Here is a 22,425-nt window from a genome sequence, read left to right as displayed (position 1 = left end):
AGGACCTATAAATCTATGATGAATATATGCACGTGTATTGAATCGCTAAGTACATGTTGCCGTATAACGTTGCTTTTAAAATCAACGTGAATAAATTGACTTTAAATTACGTTAAACTTCATTTCCATTTACTTTTTATTTCCACGCCTTTTCTCTCGAAGCACATACTCTTCTTCCTTATATTCTACCTATTCGAACGAATTACACGATATCGCAATAATCAGCGTAAGATACAGTTCTAAATCGAGTTCAATGCAACCCTTAAGCTGCGTAATAATTTCAACCAACTCGAAGAATCCACCACTGTCAGCATACAAACAGGATGCAACAATTTTTTAATTAAGTATCTCACTTGTAACTGAAGGACTCTCTCAAGGAGAGCTTGTAAATCATATAAATGTTTCTAAATATTACACTAGGATACACTTATGCCGTAATGTATAATACGCTATTTTCCAATGAAATAGTCAAATTATCGCAAAATTGTTGTTCGTGTACTTTGTAAATAGTAAGAGAACGAAATTCTTCGAGAGCCATTACAGTTACCATGTTTGAACGAAGCTAGTTTCACGAGATTAGGGCCAACGTTTCCAAAGCAATTTACCCAATTTATGGACCCTTATCTTTCCGTATGAATCCTTTCTTCGCCAAGTTTCTCGATTATTTTCGATAATAACCGCTAATTAGAAGATTGAGTTATAAATAGCGTGAGTTTTAATTATCGAACTGATGGTTTCCGGTATCCAGCGCTCGTCTGACACGAGCCCTGATGACTTTCTCGATGTACACCGTCCTCGAAGGCCTCTTTAGCAGCTTGTTGTCCGAGTCTGAAGAACCAACGCCACTTGTACCGTTCAGACAGAGTCGCGCCATTAACTTCTCATTAGCGTCGCGACCGCTTTCCACGAAACCATGCTACGACCATTCAGCTTCCCTCGTCGACTGTATTTTCACCAACAGATAGCTTGGGTCAACGTTTTAATTGGAAGGTCGTGAACTCGCGGAAGTCTTTCTTATTAACGCGTTACATCGTCTCTCCTCTTCATATTTCGCGCATATTTCATTGCAACATATGGGCTCCCATATAGCGCAGTTCCGCTGTAAAGTGGTCAAAAAATTGCTACCGCGCTCTCGTTTAACACGACTGTAAAATTGCTCGACTTTATCGCTTTCTTCGACTCATTTCTGACCAAATCGTATCTTCGGCTATTAGAAAGTTTCCTACGTTAGAGGAAAATATCGACAGATTGTTGTCTCGTTTATTCAATTTTATTATCAGAACATTTAAATCTTTTCTACGACGAATTTTCTCAAAACATTCAAGTCTTTCGTCAGGTTGGTGTACGTCCAGGGAAATTTGTTGATATAAGGTTTATTGAAGTTTAAGATATTGGAATATAAGTAGAACCCAAGAAAAAGTATTAAGTTTTGGGTGAATAACCATAAATTTAGGGTACAATAAATATTATTATACTGTATATTGTTAAAATCCTTTCCTCGATCTAAGGAAGAGAGGAAATTGAAAAAAGTCGTAGGATCCAGACGAAGGACGAAATGAAGGCAAAATAAACTTTGGAATTCAATAATAAAAATCAGAATTCAATAACGCACGTCCAGTGAAAGCGAAATAATGGAAATAACACGTGAATAAAGTGTTCCATGAACGCGTATAACCCTTAACAGCTTAATAAGAAATACGAAGAATATTCTCGACGAATTTATCTTTGAATAAAAAAAAAAAGTTGCTCAATCTCGTAGTCAGTCGTGCTACAACGATATTCTACTAATTATACGTGACAACGAAATGATCCAATCTCCAAATCTTCTTCACAAAGGAACCACGGAATAATAGTCCTATTATTCGCGTTAAGATCATAGAAAAAAGGTCTTAAACTATCCCGAAAGAATCAATAAGGGGACAAAGAGGGAGAAGAAGGTTAATTCCTTTTTTGCCATTGAAATTCCAACCGACAAAGGGACGATTAGTCGCGATTAGTATACTTCTAACAGGAATGAAAAAAGAGTCTCTGTTGGCGCAACCTGGCTCTTTCATTCATGAGTTATACGGGCGCCCTCTCGACGATTGTAAATTCATGAGTGTGGAAAAAAAAAATGACTTGCCGAGCAACGCGATCGCCCGGTTGTTTGCGATTTCGTAGGCCTTCGGTCGAGCAAGGACCCCCAAGGTTGCCTGTTCTTTCGACCGATATGGCAAGCACGTAACCTACTACGAGCCTCATCCTTTACCGCCTGTCATCGGCGACCCTGACAGTCTCTCTCTGTTCTCCGGGGAACTACGACCTCTGTCTGAAACAACAACTCCGCCGGAGACAGCATTCGAACAGAAAATCTGTGGAATTTTGTACACCTTACAGTTGCATCATATTTTTTAATTGCTTCTCTGATTATTTCTTTTTTCGTGGCTTTATTCAATTATCTTGAGACAACAAGGCATTGAACTGACTTCTTTGACGAAGGGAACTGATCCATGTCGGATATGGGAAGAAATTTTTGGGGGTAAAGAGAATTTTGTATAATATTTATACTTTCTGGTATTCGATATAACGCGGAATATTTATTTGATGAAGTTTACTTGGCTTTATGTGGAATTAATTTGGATTTAAATTAGAAAGAAATTAGAAGGAGAGCGTTGAATATAAATCTAAGGAGGGAAAGGACAGAATTTAGAGTTAGAAGTTCTGGGATGTTTTTATTAAATTTTGATTGTTCGTAGGATGCATGGTATTAGGTCGTCCAAAAAGTTTCCTTCGTTTTATCAAAATAAAGATTACAACGTTCGACAGATTAGGTTTCACGTTTGTATAAAGATGCGTCGTTGTAAAAGACGTGTCTGTAAAAGAAAGACACTTTTCGGACAACCTAATACACTAGAAATGAGAAGAGGTTTAGATCGAAAAATTGCCAAGTTAACGCTTTGTGTATTCATGTAGCCGCATTTTTCTAAAAATTAGACAGAAAGCAATATCTTCGCATCGCTTTAAAAACTATGAAGATTTGAAATATCAAAAGAAAAACGAGATCCTAACATTTTCTTACACCTAAGAGTTGTAACGAGTCGACGTGGCAAAAGAAGATTGAAAATCACTCGCTGTTAATCGTTTTTCCCACGTCAGAAACAGAAAATTTTGACTTTGTATCGTCTAAAAAATTGGAAAGAACGAAACATATTAAAAGAAGGTTGAAACTTGCATGCTGTTAATCTCCATTAATATCAAAGGCTACTTTTCAATCAGTGGAAAATCGTTTAAACGGTGCAACGTGTGTATCGCAATACAAAACAACTAGAAACTCACCGAACTGTAAAAAGTATGTGGAAACGTGTGTCGTTCAGCCGTGGCTGATGAAAGATTAACACGAGCATCGACTCTAAAACGACTTATTAGCCGCGATTAATGCCAGGTTCGTACAGTAATAACTGTTATTCGTCGTTTGCTGATCCTCTTATGCAAAATTATACGAATGTATTATTACTTTGTATATGAAACGTATTGCTGCTTCTTAGGCTACAAAACATTCCTTCAAATCATATTTCATCGTGGAAACGTTATCATTAATATTCAATAAAAAAAACTACCTATTTTTCCTAGCCTCGTTTCGACAAAAAATCTCTAAGTTATCAGCCAACTAAATCAGCATAATTTCACGTAAACAGCTTAATATTCTGCAACTTTCAATCTCGAGGAGAAACCTCCCATTTTCCAAATCCTCTCATTTCTTTTCTCTTTTCTTTTTGTTTCCTTTCAGATTTTCCTACAATTTCCAACTGACGCGAGGAAGAAATCATAAACACAATAGAAAATCGAGTCCATTCTGCGATTAATTTACGAGTTAATAGCATTAGAATGATTAAAGCAAGATAAATTTCCACGTCATTTTGCAATCAAAAATGTTCAACATCGTCCATAGTTACACCGTGTTTACGCAAATTCAAATTTTGATAACCATTTAAAAACAAGGATCTAAACAGAGATTTCTTTCGTCCTGCGAATACCGTAACTAGACTGCGGATGTTGCTAAGCTTGTAGAAGATTTGAAGACGCGAAGATACGCAGAATACGCAGAGTATGCGAAAGTACAATACGTAAAATATCCAAAGTATCCTACTTTTCACGCTACTTAATAGATAAACCAACTTTCCATCCAAGTTCCATTCTCTCGATTATATTCATAAAACTATGTATACGCGTAAATCCATACTTCGTATATTTTCTACACTCCTGTGTATTATCGTACACGTCCTATAAATTCTTCTACGTTCGAATCTTCCATAAATGCACAAACATCCGCAGTTTATCCATCATCCAACCGCTTGCATAAGTCTACGGATTAACGACCGATAAACAATGTTTATCGAAGCTGTGTTTCCTCCGCGATTCTTAAACAATCGTCCGCAACGGGAGCGATTTCGCGCTGGAAACGACACCTGGCCGTGTGTAAGTGTATGCACGCGTGTCGCGTCAAAGGAGATTGTGATACTTACCTCGAAACGCCAGATGTGCTACACACATCGGACAGATATTGAAATGCATGGGATATGCAAATAATCGCGGATAGACACTGGTCACTTGTGGATAGGCAGAGATCGTTGCCAGAGATCACTGGCGGAACGGTACACGCGAAAAACATTTCTCCCACGAGTCCGTTGGAAAATACGAGTCGTGGCTAGCTGCTGTTTTATATCATAATATGTTATCGGTGTTTACTGCCACTTGAGTGCAACCGACAGACAGTAAAGTTCGCCGATTGCGGGACACCGATTTTTCCCTCTTTCAGCGTGTCGTCTCTTTCGTTTTCTACAATATTTCTTCGCCTTTTCTTTTTCCTGCGCTTCGATAGCGCCACTTCCGGGTCACGTTCGATCGTATTGGTCTACTGCCGTTGGCAATTTGGTGTGCACATAATCGAAGAATCGCATTATATCGGAGTTTAGAATGCAGCGTTTAAAGATTTCACTTTATAGTTTCGAGATTGTGACCGTCCGTTTGTTTTGTCATACATTTTTCAAAAATGTTATATATCGCGGAAAATTACAGAGATGTAAATCGCGGACGTAGGAAGATTTAATTGGTAGACCGATCTGAAAATGCAAAAGTACAGAGAATGTATATTAGGTTGTCCGAAAAGTGTCTTCCTTTCACAGACGCGTCTTTTACAACGACGCATCTTTATACAAACGTGAAACCTAATCTGTCTTCATACGACAAAATGGATCATACGTAATTGGGTAAAATAATGTAAAACGAAAAATGTTGTGCATCCATTGTTTCCTTATAAAACGAAAGAAACTTTTCGGTCGACCTAATATATATATAGACTGAAAAGTTCGTGTAGCTTCTCAGTGTAAATAAAATGTAATTCTTTTTATTATAGGAAATATCTCCGTTCAATAATGTATTGTCCATTCTGATTTATAATCTTTTATCATATTTCGCACAGTTTCATAATCCCACGTTTATCAAAATTCCTATCTGTCTCCAACAACAAAGTATCCTATCCACTGTTTAATTCTACTACCAAATTATTGGACAACGTAATGTTATGCAAAAACATATAAAATACCTGAAATACCTAGAGTATTCCTCGTTGTATTCAATATATTAAATGTTGAGGTTGAAGTTGATTAATTGAAGAACGAGTGGATGAATTTGCAATAGAAAAGTATATTGAAATAATTAAAGATATAAGTATAATGTATAAGTTTATGCTGATTCAGATCCTTACACTCTTAGCGTTTACTAGACAATGGAAAGATAGGAAGCACGTTCATATATTTATAGCAAAAGGACATTGCCAAAAAAAGTTAAGCTTATAGTTTTGGCTAGAGGCTACAGTAAACACAAATAAAAATCTGTTTAATTAGTTCCTTTGTTCCTAGACCTTGCAACCCAAAACATAGTGTATTCAAGGGTACAATAATATGCATTTCTCCTTATTTAGAATATTTCTGCGTAATAGTAATCCCCAGATCATAGGTCACGGATATATATATATAAGTAAAGATGTAGAGTTTTTCTTGAAGTAGTTTCTTCAACATTAGACAATTTTCACGTTTCAATCGTCTGGGTCGTATTTTCTTTTGTTTTTTTTTAATTATTATCTTAGAATAAGAAATATTATTTAAAGATAGTATCAGATGATCTTTAAAATATGAATTTGCATAAATATCCGCAGTCTACTAATGGCTAGGGTGTACGAAAGGGAGGGAACCGACCACGCAATAGAAAGATGTTCGCGGTCGTGAAAGAGCGATGGCGTGTTAGTTCGGATTACAGACGGACTATCCTCTGTCGTAGGTCTTCAAGTCGGAGTCTTGCTTCTTCGTGTAATCGACTTCCTTGCACACGTAAATCGAACTTTCTCGAGGAGGCAAGCGTGCCACGATTCTTCAGCCTATTATCATATTAAGTCGATTAACAGCGGGTCGTTGACGTCGATTTGTCGTAGGTCGGGACAGGGAACAGTGTATCCATCGTTATACCTATGCTTCGAAATTAAATTATGTCTATATATGTATACGGTGATACAATAAAATCTCCTTGAAAGGAATTTATCAAAGACGTTTATCAGTGTTTTCATCAATTTTGTGCTGTACTCAGTTTTCTTCGTTATTATTGTATTGGACAAGATTTTAACCTCTTTTGGTTGCATTTGAAGTTTTTCTACAGTAAGTTCCAGGATATTAAAAAATTTCATCACTCTGATTATATCATTCTTCGATACCGAAAAATTTCGAATATTTCGATATTCGAGAATTTTGTATTTGAAAACTGCGATAGTTTAATTTTCAATACCCAAAGCTTTTAATTTACCAATCTTTTCGATATTTCAACATTCTAAACTCTAAATTCTAAAGATTATTTATTCGTGTGTTATCGTTTGTTTCCCAATGAAGTCCAAATAAATAATAAAATTTCATCTGCAAATAGGAAATAATAAATAAACTGCTTCTGGCATCGTTTTTATTTAAATAAGAAATTTCCACTTAAGAAAATACCACTTTAATTTGTTATTTATCATACGATAGACAAATAAAATTTCACCCGACACTGTCCTAAAAAAAAAGACAGCAGCGTAGAAAATATTAGCGTATCTATCCTGTAGATCAAAATTTCATTCATACTGTTTCGCTCGCCCACATCACGCGGTTATCTCACCTTGCCAAATACCCCAAAGATTCATCTATGCAACATCACATACCGATCGTCCTAACACCGCATACCGATCCATTCAGACACCTCGACGTGGCTATTATTTCATGCTCGAGGAACCCGTTTTTGTCTCGGCAGTCCTATTAATATCGCGCTATATAGCAATGTTTCTATGAATGAAAACCGCATTCCTCCGGGAGGCATTCGTTCGAGACAGAACGAAAGCTGAGAGAGCAAGAAGTGGACGAAACAAAGGAACATAAAACGCGACGCGAGGCAAGAAAACGATGTTCGATCGTAAAGCCGCGGCTGTTAGTCGGCCTGTTCCCGAAGGTGCAATGGAGGTTGGAGGATGAAGAAGGGCGTAGGCTGTTGTTACGCGGTCTGGCACCACTTGTAAAAGGAATCAGAGGCACCTGCACACCGCCCACGAGGAGAGAAACGCCAAGGGCCGGTTATCCCAGACGCTGGAGGTCGTGTTCGATATTACTCGAGAAACGGTGAACATCTTAACCCTTAACTGGCTAATATATCACATCCGTTGCGCCACTTTGCCTGGCCTTTTCCCTCGCTGGTCGCGATGGCCAATAGGGGGGCGGTGCCGAAACGATGTTATTAAGGGTGGCCATAAATAACGCGTTTCCTTCGCGACTACGTGAAATTAGCAATCGTATTTTCGACAAACATCCAACTTTCATCCTCCCTGAAACAAATTGCTTCGATACAAACCTTGATTCCGTTGATTCGAGGATGATTATAGCGTACTGCACGGATGTCGGTAGGGTTATCGGTAGACTGGCGTTCGTGCACTTTCGGCGGGCAATCTGAGGTGGTGAGAACGTATCGGGTGTTATTAAAGTACTTCCGCGTTTAACTTGAACAATGTTTATTTCCATGTCGAGTGTGCGTCGTTTTAGATCGTAACGTGACGGACGTCGAACTCGAGCGATAACGATGTAGAATTGATACAGACTTGACACCAACTAACCGTGACTATCCATCTGTCTGACTAAACCGTGCGACTACCAGCGACTACCGTGAACGACTCTGAACGACTCTGAACGACTCTGAACGACCCTGAACGATTCTGCACGATTCTGAACGACTCTGCACGATTCTGAAAGATTTTGCACGATTTTGAGCGACTCTGAACGACCCTGAACGACCCTGAACGACCCTGAACGACTCTGAACGACCCTGAACGACTCTGAACGACTCTGAACGACTATCCTGAGCTTTTCCTTGTTTTCTCTCGAGGTGGGGAAGGAAAAATCCATAGGCGATAAAATAATAAATTTTCCCTTCGAAGGCCCGTGGGTTTTTTTAGTAAATTCCAGGATTTACTCTTTTACGACGTGCTGTCCTCGGACGTCGTTTCGCGGGCCATGTGGCCAACACATGTGCTTCTACCCTGGAACATTCTCTACGGTGATGGGCCACTACGAATCTAAGGGTGCAAGGATCCACGGAATGCATTTATTTAATTTGTACTTTATAATTTGTCCAACTGAACATTTGATAAATTTTTCTAACTTATTTGCTAAATAACATGTGGATGACTACCTCCAGCAGGATACCATCTTCCAGTTTGACTATTTTATTTCTTCAGTGAGGTCAATGGCGTGTTTTCTTTTTAGTTTCCTTTCTATTGCATATAATATTATAAAATATCCAAAGGGTACTTGATAATACTTGGCACTACTAATATTTCACATTTAAGTTTCATTCTTTTTTTCTTGTTTCGTTCGGAGAAACGTTAAATTGTACGAATATTCGCGGTCCAGTTAATCGACGAGTTCTGTGACGTTCTTACGAGTAGATTTTAACGGAGTTTCAAGGGGAGAGTCTTAATGTCTTTTAGGCTATTTGGAAATCATAAACATCGAGTAATTATCACGGAGATTGCCTAAGATTACGTACGCTTTATAGCTCGAATTAGTGGTTTCAAGCATACATCCTGAATTGAAATATGTGACAGGAAAGTAGTGGTCTGTCCCAAATTCCCAGGAATCGACTAGAAAAAGTGCCATTGACGACTTAATTTATCCGATGTATCGAGGTTTTAAACTTTTATGGCTACAACGGTAGCCGGTTTCTAGGCACGTTAACGTTTCTTCCTGCGTTTATGAAAAGTTTACGCAATCCTGCTAATGTATACGTATCATCATAATGAACACTTATAATGTAGACACTATCATCCATAAGTATTTGCACACTTCATGCAATTTGTATATATATTCGTTTCCTATTTATCACAGGCTAAATCCTTGTTCATCGCATATTAGATTTATGGAAATCAGCCGCCTGTTTCTCAAAAATTGAATACTAATCGTGCATCAGGATAACGAGATTGCTACAGTCAGAAAAAGTGAAGTTAATTGATTCGTCTCTCGAGAGAATCAAACAGATTAGCGCGAGGACATTTTTGAGCGATAGCGTACGTTGGACTGGCGTCGTTTTACTAAAACTTGATCGACCAACATTTGTCAGGAATTTGACCAATTAGGCAGAGCACCTCGACCGAGATACGCGGCGCGTTAAGAGCGAAGAAAACGAAGACACGACAGTGGAAGAAGTTATTAAGAAATTTGCATACCATAATATTGGACAGTGTGTTGGTCCACTTCGTGGGCGTGACAAATTGAGCCTATAATTCTGTCCGCGACCTTACTATCAACATCGAACGTACACATACCGTACTGTATAGTCGGTTTTTACTCGTGTCGCAGATAATAAAACAAAACGTGGTGGAACTTTAATTAAAAAGCTATCTCGAGTGTTTTCCCAATTGAACGTTGAAGCAGACACGTCTGCAAGATGGCCGTGTTGATAAATGCACGGCAGAGATTGCGCAATAAAGTATATTTATTCTGCGTAAGTGAAACCCGACGTCCTGGGGAGGGTCGTCTTTTTTCTGGCGAATTTTCATACATGAAAATGGTCGAATTTGGCCAGAGGTGAGGTCGCCGAGGCCCGACAGCGTGGGAGGACTTTCACCTCGCCACTCAAACGTTCATTAAGAACCGAGTAAAAACGCGAAACATAATGCCGGCCGTCGTTAAAATTCCGAACGTTGACAAATCGACGCAAGCACCAGTCGCAACTTATCGTCCGCCTTTGTCCTAACATCAGTCACATCAAAATATTCCAGAGACTTTTTGTTACTTTAAGAGAAGCTTGCTCCCCTTTAGGAGCGTCGTTGAATCGCTTAAAAGACAACGTATCTTCATAGACGCGTGTCCAACGATTTTTCAAAATCGATTTTCTCAAAAACCAAGCTTCGTGTGGAAAGAACTCTGCTTTTACATAAACAATCGCCTTCGAGTGTACGAAGAATGGCCCGTTTGTGTAACGGTTTCGGCCTTCAAGGTCCAAATTAGTACAAAATCGCAATGGTTGCGCGACGACAAATTAAACATGCAATCGTTCCATGGAATCTCGAAAATATATACGTATGCAGGTTTGGATTTGCGTACGCAGAGAACGTATGCTGCAATTTCCATGAGATCCCGCGGAGTAGCCAACGGAATGCGAAATGAACAGCCACGTTCGTTCATACGTATCGTTCAGCGTGTTAAATGAGAATCATTAGGACGGCATAAGTGGATTTTCTAATTGCCGCCATTACTTTCCTGCGGTTACTTTGCATCGACAATTACGAGTCAGCTCCGGTAAACAATTTGCTCTGGCAACTGTGGACCAACTTGCCGCCAACTGAATTATATCGTTGTCGCAACGCTGCCGTGATAAACGCGAACGACGAGATGAATGAAGTGTAACATGTTTTTATGGCGACTTTTTCCGCTAGTAAATGACCATCGGGACCTATGGCGATTTATTAGTGGAAAACAGTTACAGTGGTTTCTAGAAATCGATATTTCAGTGTCTCTGTGGTTAACGTTTCTACTTTCCAATATGTATATCCAATATGTGTACGTATACGTCCAATCCGCGTTTAAACGCTTTGGTTACGCAATATTTCAAAATTACAATACGAGAATTTTTTAATTTTCTTTTTTTTTGCTACTTTAATGTAGTTGATAGTTTTCTAACATTCCATGACCAAGTAATAGACGTACAATTTGAGGTTGTTGACTTGGAACTTTTACTCTCGTTGTGGTCTAATATTTCATAGCTTCGAGTATTTTATGTATCGACACTTCGAACGTCTAAATTTCTCCACGCTTCTCAAACACTTTTAATTTCCTTACGTTCTCGTATTCTAAAGTTCCAATTGTCGCCTCTTTAAGTGCTTAAATTTTGCAATTACCACGAGCCCGAATTTTTCAGAATCCCAGTACTTCGGAGCTCCGATTTCCCAACGCCCCAAAACCTCAAACCTTCCACTTCCCCGTATGTATGTACTTTCGATACTCGAAACTCTGAGTTTCTGTACGCTTCGACGATATCTGAACGCTTCAACGATTTAAAACACCCAATTTCCCAATACTTGAAATTGCTCAACCAATGGAGCATCAACAGCAATCCAAAAAAAGCGTGTACCTACCAGCGATGTCTCACAAAACGTTCGCTAATCGTCTCCATTATTTGCAGTGTACACGATTCCTCGGATGGAATCGTCGTTGTTATTATCGAGGCTACCGGGGCCTGTCATAAATCTCCCGGCTTGCGGCCGGACGTTTTAAAAATGGCTCCCTTCCGAGATCCTCGTGTATTATAGTGGATGGAGCCGGCAGGCCCCAGACACACAGAGGAAACCGCGTGCTGACTCACGTATACACGCGTGCGGACTCACGCCGCCAATGTTGGGCCCATTGTTGGCGGCTGCTGGCTGTCCGAGAACAAGAGTCGTCTCGCCATATGCGGCAAGGACGCCGATGACTCCTGTCTATTGGGTCTCGTAACGGGCCTCACGCTCCTGTTTACCTCCGCTTAGAGCCTGCGTTATCGCAACAAAGTTCGCTATTGACACGTTAGCGTACCTGCAATTTCTTTTACACCTTATCCGATGTAATTGAAATGACGAAATGTCTTCTGGATTAAGCATTGTGTACGACGATTCATTTTTCGGCTATCGTGTTCGATATTTTGGAAACTAAGAATTAGATATTGGCATTGGGTGTAGCTGGTGTATTGGATGTGAGTATTCGTATACTGGATATTTGATATTTTGAGAAATTTAGATATCAGGTGTTGGCATTGAATGTAGCTGGTGTATTGGACGTAATAATTTGTTTACTGGGTGTCGTGTTTCGTATTTTGAGAGATTTAAAAATTAGATATTGGCATTGGGTGTAACTAGTGTATTGAACGTAATTATTCGTATACTGGATATTTGATATTTTGAGAGATTTAGATATCAGATGTTGGCATTGGATGTAGCTGGTGTATTGGACGTAATAATTCGTTTACTGGGTGTCGTGTTTGACGATATTTTGGGAATTAAGAATTCGGTATTGGTATTGGATGCAACCGATGTTTGTACAGTGTATGGATTATTAGAATTCTATTATTATGTTTAGTATCTTGGAGAAGTAATATCGCGTAATGACGACGAAAACTTGAAGTAAAGTATTTAGTTAACAGTTAGATAAATATGATAGGTGTGGAATCGTATCATCTTCCATAGCATCGTATATCTGAATAATATACGAACTAAAATATTTGGTACTTTTATTTTGAAAAAATATTATATATAGAGATAGCATATAAAGTAAAATAATGCCATACATGACAGTGGCTATGAACATTGGAACTTATATAGAAATAAGCATAAGAATAAACTATATATGTACATATAGTAATAGAACAATTACTTAAAGAAAAAGCGGTACAATGATTTTGTCAAAGCTTTTTATTGTTTTTTTTTATGCAAGTTTTCTCTCAATTTACAACTTCTCGTAGATAAAATGATATAACGTAACATACTCAACGTTGCGTATAATAATCATAATAATCAATCAGCATCGTCATCATCTCTGACAATGATGATAATAATATCGTAATAATAATAATAATCGCAATAATAATAATGATCATTCTTAATAAGAATAATAGCGATAGTTCCGCAATTCTTGCAATAATAATATTAATATTGGTAATCATCGATATTATTTATTTCTTGTCATTTTGCGGATAAACACCGCAGCTGCATGGGGTTATGAAGCTTAGGCTTAAAAATACGAATGGGGATGTTCACCCCCGCGTTCGAGACTTTGAATATCTACGAGCAATTTTGTAGCATGCCTTCCGGAACGAACTGTGGTCTCTAATATTCTTTATTCCTTTTTTTTTTACGTTTCTTTTATAAGAAGAACAGTTCGGACGTTTCCTCGGTGGAATTTCCTCGAGGAAATAGCGCTTTGTCGAATTGGAAATCTTTGCCGAAGAACCGCTTTTGGACGGGAAATATTTGATAATATTTGCTTGGACGTGCAATTTTTTACGTATTTTTATTTATTCGCTAATTTTTTTGCAAGCTTTTCTGTCATTTTTTTGTAAAAAAATCGCGCTTCTATAAAGTAAAATTATAACTAAAAGAGAGTTAAAATATTTTTCTTGAAACCGATTGATACCGATTCATTTTTGAAGACGTTTTTCGTTAACCACGATATAGAGAACGCTTACTTTAAAACGAAGTATGTATCTTTGGCATGCATTATATAGAACAAAGAGATAAAAGAAGAAAGACAATTTTCATAAGAAGGTACCACGTGGTTTAAAAAACGTCTTCAACAGCGATCTCAATTCCAAATAGGTCGATCTTAATTACCCGAAAAAAAAAAAAAAAAAAAAAAAAAGAAAAAAGGAAGAAAATAATTGGAACCTCTTGCTTTTCAAGTATCGAAGAAATCTTTTAAACGAAACAATATTTTCTACCCGATTGGAAACATAATTTTTAGATCATACGGTGTTTCATAATGTACCAAGAAAAAATACAAAAAAAAAAAAAGTAAAAACTAAAAGAAATTCCTGTTTTAAATATTACATTCACAACATTTGTCTCGACATTTATGAAACTCCCTGTACGAGCTAAACCTCAAACCTCGTTCTCTTGAAAAGCAAACAGCCCGCGAACTAAAAATAAAAACGCAGTAAAATTAAAGAAAAGTCAGATGAAAATAATCCACGCATCGTTCGAACGTCACAGAGGCGACACACAGTAACTTCCGGAAGTGCACCTAACGTGTCTTACTAAAAAATAATTCCCTTTCTTTCTTTTTCCTTATATCGGGCATACGTACGTTTCGCGTTACAATCTCTACTCGAACATCTGGTCAACAAAATAAACTTCTCTGTCTTCCTGCCGGAAGTGTACCTCTTAATTCGTAATCGGCGGGGACCAGAGTTTCCGTGGCGGGACGTAGTCCTTGTCGAAGAAACTTCGAGAGGAAACGAAACATCGAAAAACTTGGAGAGGCCGACCTTAGGCCGTAAGGACACGATTTCTCTACTAGGCTATTATAAAAAATATTAGCTCCACACTTTCAGCCTCTTTCATCTTAAGTTCGCTGCGTTTCACTCGCGCGTCTCGCTTCGAAACAATTTTTGATTAGACGCCATTATGATATCTCGAAGTATTTTGAATCGATGGTGGACACAGAGATTTTGTGATATTCTTTTCTTCTTATTGTATATATTTAGAAATTTTCCAAATCTCGTTTGCAACTATAGAACTGAAAATTTGGAATTACAAATTTAGAGGTTAGAATTAGAAATATACGTAGCATAAAAAGCTTAAAGTATCTGATAATCATTTTCGTATTCATTTTGGAATTTTTCGATCTTTTCTTGTAACTACGAAATCGAGAAGTTAGAATTCAACTACAGAATTCAAAATTGTAGAATTAAAAAGGAAATTCATCAAATTTCTTCACCTTGTTCCAGAATCAGAAATATGTGTCTTTAAAAATAGAACATAACCTAATTGACATTGATTCTTCCACACGAGGTACCAAATACTCACTCACTCGAGTTACATTCTGTTGAGCAATATATAATTAATTTACAGACGTTCAATTCTGCAGCAAGGACACTACATACAATTCTTATGCAAAAATTTCCCTGTAAACTTCCATTTTTCTAGTTTCCATGAAGCTGACACGCGAAAACTGAAACACGTCCCGCCCGGACGCCATTTTCCCCTCAAGACACTTGATACAAAATGCCGCTACGCTCGCGTTTTGGTATAAAAAACATTGAAACATTGGAATGGCGTTTTGTTCGACGACACGTCGCTATCTACAATAATGCAGTCTGTTTTCTGGGGTGAATTTGATTTCTTTTTTTTTTTTTTCTTGCTAAGAAACCTTCGTTTCTCTCTCCTCTACTCCGTTTCTAACCTATTCCTCCTCGACTCTGCATTGTTCTCGTCGTTTATTATCCTCCCATCCTCAAGAGAACTCGCAACGCGCAAATAAATCGTCTTTAATAAATATAACCGATAGACTATATAAATAAATAATTTCTCGCCGGCCCGGCGGCCGTGGTGAACGATCGAACGTAGAAATTCTGACTGCGAAACCCGAGATCTTCTCGTCGATCCCCCGACGATCGTTTCTTCTTCAGCGATCGCGATCGTCGAGAAATCGCGATTTACGCTCGTCGACCTCTTATACGTACTAAGCTAATGAAAATGATCACGAAACGGCGTGATTCTCTTTTTTCCTTTTCTTTCCCTGTTGTGATATAGCTCGATGTAACTTGTGATCGATCTGTGAGATTCTGTTAGGTTAGGTTTAAAGAAAAAGCTTTGAAGTCGATATCGAAGAAGATTCTGTATTCGTTTTTCTGCAAAGTTTCATGCAATTTTTATGTTCATGTACGACTTTCATCATTCTATATTTAATCTTTCACGAAACTTTCTGTAATTTTCTTTTATTACCATATTATATGCCCCAAATCTTTTTCCAATACATAAATATTCAGCCCCCTATAATTCCTCGGTCGAAGAATGTCCATTAGCTCCGCAATAAAAAGAAAAAGAAAAAGAATTCCTGGTAAAGGAATTCAATAAAGCAAAAGGGAAGGCTGCAAAGTATCGATCACAAGACACTCGGAAAAAAGAACATATCACGACAAAAAAGAGAGATCGCGTCGCGTGTGTCCACGGTGCAAAGGTGCAATCTCTCGTCTCGGATGAATCGACGAGCTGTCAGCCGGAGTGCAATTAACTGACTGGAAGCAAATCGATCGGGAAGCCATTAACGCAAGAGCCGTACACCAGCTAATTGCCTGCTTGAATTCTGTCTGTTGTTCGTCAATCGAAATCGTTGTTGTTCATCGACGAGACGAGTCTCCCTCGCCCATACCTACCTAACCTACCTTTCTTTTTTTTTTTCGTTCCCTTCCACGTCATCATTTCAGCTTCTCTGTCGTTCTTCCTCTCCCATCGTTTTTTTCTTCTTTTTTCTTTTTTGATCTGTTTTTTTTTTCAATTTTTTTCATTTTTATTTTTGATCACCTTATAATCTTACTTGCATCACGAACGTCATCTCGTTCAGCACCATCCAAGCACCACCTCGATATACACGTGACTCCTACGAGCTAACTGATCGACCCCGTACCGTTAAGGCCCGTTAAACTTCCACTCTAATCGGACACCTTCGATCTGCTATCGCACAACACGTGGAAACGCGGATTTTTTTACATTTCAAAATGTGGATATTTGGGATTTTTGTGAATCGTGCACAGGTGAGAAGAGGCTGATTTACCCTTTAAGCGTCGTTTCGCGGTATTTAGGTATAAAGGAATTTTCTCTTCTTCAAGGGGGAAAGAACGTGATTTCTATTCCTCTAAGATAATTCACAATAGAAAAGGGAACAATTTTTTCTAAAACTCTTTCAGTAAAAGCGTCGCTATTTACAAAATGTTCCAAGAGAAAAGAAATCTCCCAAGCACCATAGAGACACGTTTCATGAAATTACAGGGTTCCCAGAATTAGACCAAAGGGAACTATCTTAAACTCCTTTCTAATCCCAGAGCATCAGTTAGGCCCATTTCTACCAGCGATCATTTATCGATGCAATTGGGATGAGTAGTCTATACTAATTCAGGAAATCTGCATGTAGAACTGTTTCGACCAATGTTGATCATTGAACGATGCAACAGAGACACCAATGTTACGCTAATTCGGGAAACACTGCATTTTAAATTAGGATCATCCTAACCTCACTCTTTCCCTTACTTAAATACCTTCGGAATCACCATTTCTCACCTTGCAACACCTTTCACACCCACGTCTCGTCACGTGTCCACGTACAATCAACAGAGAATCTGCTAAATCGAGGGCGTCACGAGCAAGGAAGCAGCGAGAGCACTGGCGAGGCTCCGCGTACACACAGTCCAGCCTACGGGCGATCGAGGAGCCCGATGACCTCGAGGACACGCTCTGAACCAGCATCATCGTCGCCCTCTAAACGTTACTCGAAGCTCATAGAGAGAAGCTCTACATGCTGTCAGACGCGACAGACATCGGCCTCTTGTAAACTGGCGCCGGTATCCTGGAGAAACCTCCCCTCTCCGAGACAGGCTTGGGATCCTTTCTAGGACTGGCCGTCATCTGATTGTCCTGAGGCAACGCCACGGTCCCGTTACCATCGATCCACGCCCTGGTGAACTCCATATTCGCCACGCCGTCGCCAGAGCTATGCGACTGATAATCCCTCAAAAGATCCTGAAGCTTCTGAACCACTTCACGTTCGTCTTGCAAGTGGCCAACCTTTTGTAGAATCTGCTCCAAGAGAGGATTCACCTTGGTCGGCGAAGATTGAAGAGATCCAGTGGTAACTTTGATTCTTCTTCCATTTCTGTCATATTGGATACCACCGTTGGAGCTTTGCCTAGGCAGACTTTGCCTGGCTGGACTTTTCCTGGTGAAATTAGGGGTGGTGGCACAGGTGGCTGGTACTTGAGGGTTCAGGAAGGTGTCTGATTGGATACTGGGTCTCTGTCGAGTCTGTCTACCGTTCCACGTGTTACTACCGCTCACTGGACTCTGACAGGTTTTTGGTACTGGAGATGCTTTGCTTAGACTGCCTGTTGGAGGTTTTCGAAGGCTGTTTCTGATGGTTCCTCGTTTGAGAGGACTTCCTTCTGGACTGGAATTGCTGTCTCTGGGTGTTTTACTGCCTGAGGAAGCTCTTGAGACGTTGCTGTTTTCACGTACGATGGAATTTGCTCGAGGAGTTCGGTCCCCGGAGGAAGAGGCCACGCTTCTCGAAGGCGAAGCGCGGAGAGGACTGGCTGGGCCTATGCGAGTCTTTCGAAGGCCTGTCTCGATGCTCTCTGTCTCCACGCAGGACCTCTCCTCAGGTTCAGATTTCACGGGTTGCTCTGAAACAAGGGAACAAAGGGGTGTTTCTTTTTTCTCTTATTATCGAATATGTTTTCGGTTAGGATGTTACTGTCCATAGGGCTCGATTTAGCTGTTGCAGAATTTCTGAGGATGGATTTGGGAAACGAGAGAGATATTTTGCTTGTGTATCATTTGAGTATAATGTGTGGGATTACCATAGGTAAAATGATTTTAATATCGCGTTGCTAAATTGATATGTTCATAGTTCTATAAAAGTCTTTAGGAGAATAGATTGAGCTTACGTCCTGAGATTCTAATTTCAATAAAATATAAATTCCATTTTATGATATTTTTTAAATTATTGAGAGCACGTTTCCAAAAATTCAACGCCTCAAAATTCACATTACAATTCACAGTCTTATTGTAATCTCTGCTTATAAATCTCCTAAAATCATTAAATATACATTCTGGTTTGAAAGAGCAAAATTAGTTCTACGAATGCGTTCGGTATACGCAATCGCGATTGCGTAACGACGAATCGCGTTGTTTCCGCGTGCAATCGCATGCAAATGTCAACCAGAGAGCGTCACCAGCTCCCTCCTCGCTGTTTATTCAAAAGCGTACTCGAGTGGATTTCGACGGGATTTAGGATTCGACGATCATCGCATAGCACTGCGTGGGCAACCTGCCTGACTTTTTTATATCGCAATTTCGACCCCCCCCTCCTCCCCATGACATAACCAATAATATTTCTCGCCAACTCTCTATTAAATTAACATTATCCGCTGATTTTTCTTTGGATTTCTTAATCGGTAAAAAATGTAAAAATAATTTTATTCGAGATGATATTTGTCTTCCAAGCACACTATAACTGTTCGATCTTCTTGGTTGAATTCTGACGAATTTGAAATACTTTATAAATGAATTACATTATTGTATAGAAAACTTATAATAATCTTTCTTTAATTTGCTCGGAATTTCCTAAATGTTGGATTTCTTAAAGGAAATAAGATTTAATTTAGAAAGCATCGAATCATACCATCGCATTTGATTAAAAGAATCTTACAAATGCAATCGGCAATTATAAGAAAAATGTTAGCAATTGATTGTTACCTGTAATACGCGCAATATCTCGATCTAATTACGATTTTCTCGAAGAGGAAAATTTAACTCGCCACTTTCTTATCTTTACGATTTCCTTGTTCGGTGTAACTGTGCAATTTTAATCGTAGGAATTAGGATTGCGTAATTTCTGTAATAGCAGATGGAATCGTTCACGTGTACGCTCCTCATTAAAAGAAAGGAATACACCGAGACGGTCTTATTGGGCGTAAAAGAAGCTATTAGCGAAGGTTTGCCAATTACAGACGTATAAATGCGTTTTACGTCGCGAGAACCAGTTCGAAGGAATCGTAAAACGCAGCTTAACGGCTCGCGGGATCTTCGGTGTGTTGCCAAAAACAATTTTTACAAATGCTATTTCGGAAGAAGCATTTAGTATGTTCTGGACGCGTTCCAAGATAATTGACACATTTTTCGGGAATTTTTAGTTCTCTGGAGACGTAAATTGAGAATTAAATGAAAGTTCGGACGAAAGAATTGTCGACTTTGATAGAAAAGTAAGAGATTGAGAAAATATTGAAGTTAAAAGTAACTTGGACTACTGAATTTTTACGAACGAGATATGATAAGTAACTTATTATAATCCATGATAAGCAACTTATCGGTTGAATAAAAGAATCTATAAGAACATAGGCTTGTTTATAGCCTAATCCAGGAATAGTTGAGTGAAGTAGTTCAAATAAGCAACTATGTCTTCAAAGTAGACATATAAACGAATTTTATATACATAATTTTCTTTACAGAAATTGTATTTAAAATAGTTGAGTATTTTAGAATTTGTAATCTTGTATTTTCAAATCTCCAAGATATTAAGTTTCCAAAGGACTGAAATTGTTAAATTACCAGATTCGCAAACTTTTACACTGCCAAGTCTCAAATATTTATTAAGATTTTACAAAATTCCAAATTCCCAATCTTCGAACTGTACAAATTACCAAAATTCCAAAATTTTAGTCTCTATAAATAGTAAGACCTCTTCTACCGTTTCAAGACTGACAAATTCTAGATTTTTGAATCATCAACATTTTAACATTTCCATGTTTATGCCTTCGATACGCTCGCTTTAACACATATCTACTTTCTCCTTCAAAATCACTTCTCCCTAACCTTCTCCACCCACAATCTCAACCGAAAAGGAAATCGATTCATTTACAGAAGCCAACCACGGTAGCTCCACGCCCATCACTCTTCTAACGTAAACAAAACGCGCATAATACCATACGTAATCGACAACGTCTCTTTTCATCGTCCATAGTAATCGAGCAACCCATTTTGGACCACCCTGTAGCTCATTAATATTCAAAGTATACAAATACATACACCTAACGTGACATTTAACTGGCTGTGAAGGATTACACGAAGAATGAGATATCTGTGTGCGCATATCGCGAAGCGTGGGCGATCTTCAACAACAACCTGTCCACGGAACAATCACCAGCGGTCGATCCTCGATAACGCTTTGCCTCGAATACCGTGATTCACGCACTTGACACATACTCTGATCTTTCCACTCGGAGCAACGGTTTCCGCGTACTACTACTCTCGTATCTACTTTATTTGCCTTTGAAAATTCAATTTCTTTCTTTTCTTTTTCGTAACGAGGAATTGTTTGAAAAAGAGGTTAGGTTAGATTTGAATAAATTACGGTTTCGTGTACCACTGCTTACGTAGCTTCTTTATTTGCCTTTGAAAATTCATACTCTTTCTTCCTTCATCAGGAAAAATTGTTTGAAAAGGAGGTTAGGTTATATTTGAATAAATTACCGTTTCGTATACTAGCATTTCCGCAGCTTCTGTATCTGCTTTTTGAAACTTTTAATTTATCTTTTCTTTTTCGTAACAAAGACTTGTTTGGAAAGGAGGTTAGGTTAGGTTTGAATATATTATGGTTTACTGTGCTACTATGTTCATAGCTTCTGTGGCTACCATTGAAAATTTAATTTCTTTCGTCTTTCTCATGGAAATATTGTTAAAAAGGAAGTTAGGTTAGGTTAGATTGGGGTTAGGTAAGAATTATCAGTATGTAGCTTAGTTTTGTTAAAATGGAGATGGGGATAATTCGAGAATTGAAGTCCAATTACTAAGTTTTTATTCCTAGATGACAGATAACTGGGGTATTTTTCTAGGGAATCTTTTCTTTTTTAAATTACTCACGGAAATCAAGATTGTAATTAAAATTGTAGGGAGTATTTGACTTTGATAATATTTTTAACATCTGACAATTTTCTTAAAAATGTGTAAAATCCTGAAGTATTGTCACCATATTAAATATTAAATATAGATATATGTATTTTAGTTTTTATAAATGTTTATTTTTGGAATTTGATCATACTTGATGCTGCGTTAAATTACTATTTGTGTAATGTGTAATTTGTAGTTTCCTGTAACTACCCTAGAAGGTTTTTCCCCTAGATTCAGGATTCTGATTGAAGAAAGTAGAACAGATTATAGACTTCTCTTCTCTAGATGAAGATGTAGAGGTTTGACGGTGAGGAGTGGCTAGATGGGACAAAACGCGATAAAAACAAGCACACGAGGCAATTCTATGCGCTGTTATGTACAAAAGAGTTGAAAGGATGGGGCAGTATCGCGAAGATTCATCGAGCTCAGACGCGAATTAAATTCTTCGCTGTCAGGTTTGACAATCTTAGATAGAAGTTACCAGATAAACACTCTTTTTACTGTCTCAACTTCCGAAGTCTTCAGATCTTCATAAAAATGTAAGAAAATAATTGATCCTATCTATACGTGCCACTAAGTGATGAATTACGAATATATAAAAATAAATATTAAAAGAGAATTTCTATAAAATAATTTGGCAAAAATATATAGAATTAAATATTAGACAAAAACATTTGTGAAATTCCTTTTCTATGT

The 22,425-nt window shown here is 38.3% G+C and overlaps 1 protein-coding gene across 2 annotated transcripts in view; it reads right to left on the bottom strand.

The window, feature by feature from the left end:
• Nucleotides 1–12,990: 12,990 nt before the first annotated feature.
• LOC100740651 (GAS2-like protein pickled eggs) overlaps nucleotides 12,991–22,425 on the bottom strand; it is an 88,886-nt gene continuing 79,451 nt past the window's right edge. For both annotated transcript variants that reach the window (XM_003488025.4, XM_012383519.3), the window contains exon 8: nucleotides 12,991–18,464. In XM_003488025.4, coding sequence (XP_003488073.1) covers nucleotides 17,578–18,464 — 887 coding nt within the window. In that variant the 3' untranslated portion in view covers nucleotides 12,991–17,577. The remainder of the gene's footprint in view (nucleotides 18,465–22,425) is intronic.

Source organism: Bombus impatiens, unplaced genomic scaffold, assembly GCF_000188095.3.
Source record: "Bombus impatiens unplaced genomic scaffold, BIMP_2.2 scf_0217, whole genome shotgun sequence".
In the NCBI taxonomy this organism is placed as follows: domain Eukaryota; kingdom Metazoa; phylum Arthropoda; class Insecta; order Hymenoptera; family Apidae; genus Bombus; species Bombus impatiens.
Note: the sequence above shows the minus strand (reverse complement) of the source record. Positions and strands in the feature narration are given on the sequence as shown.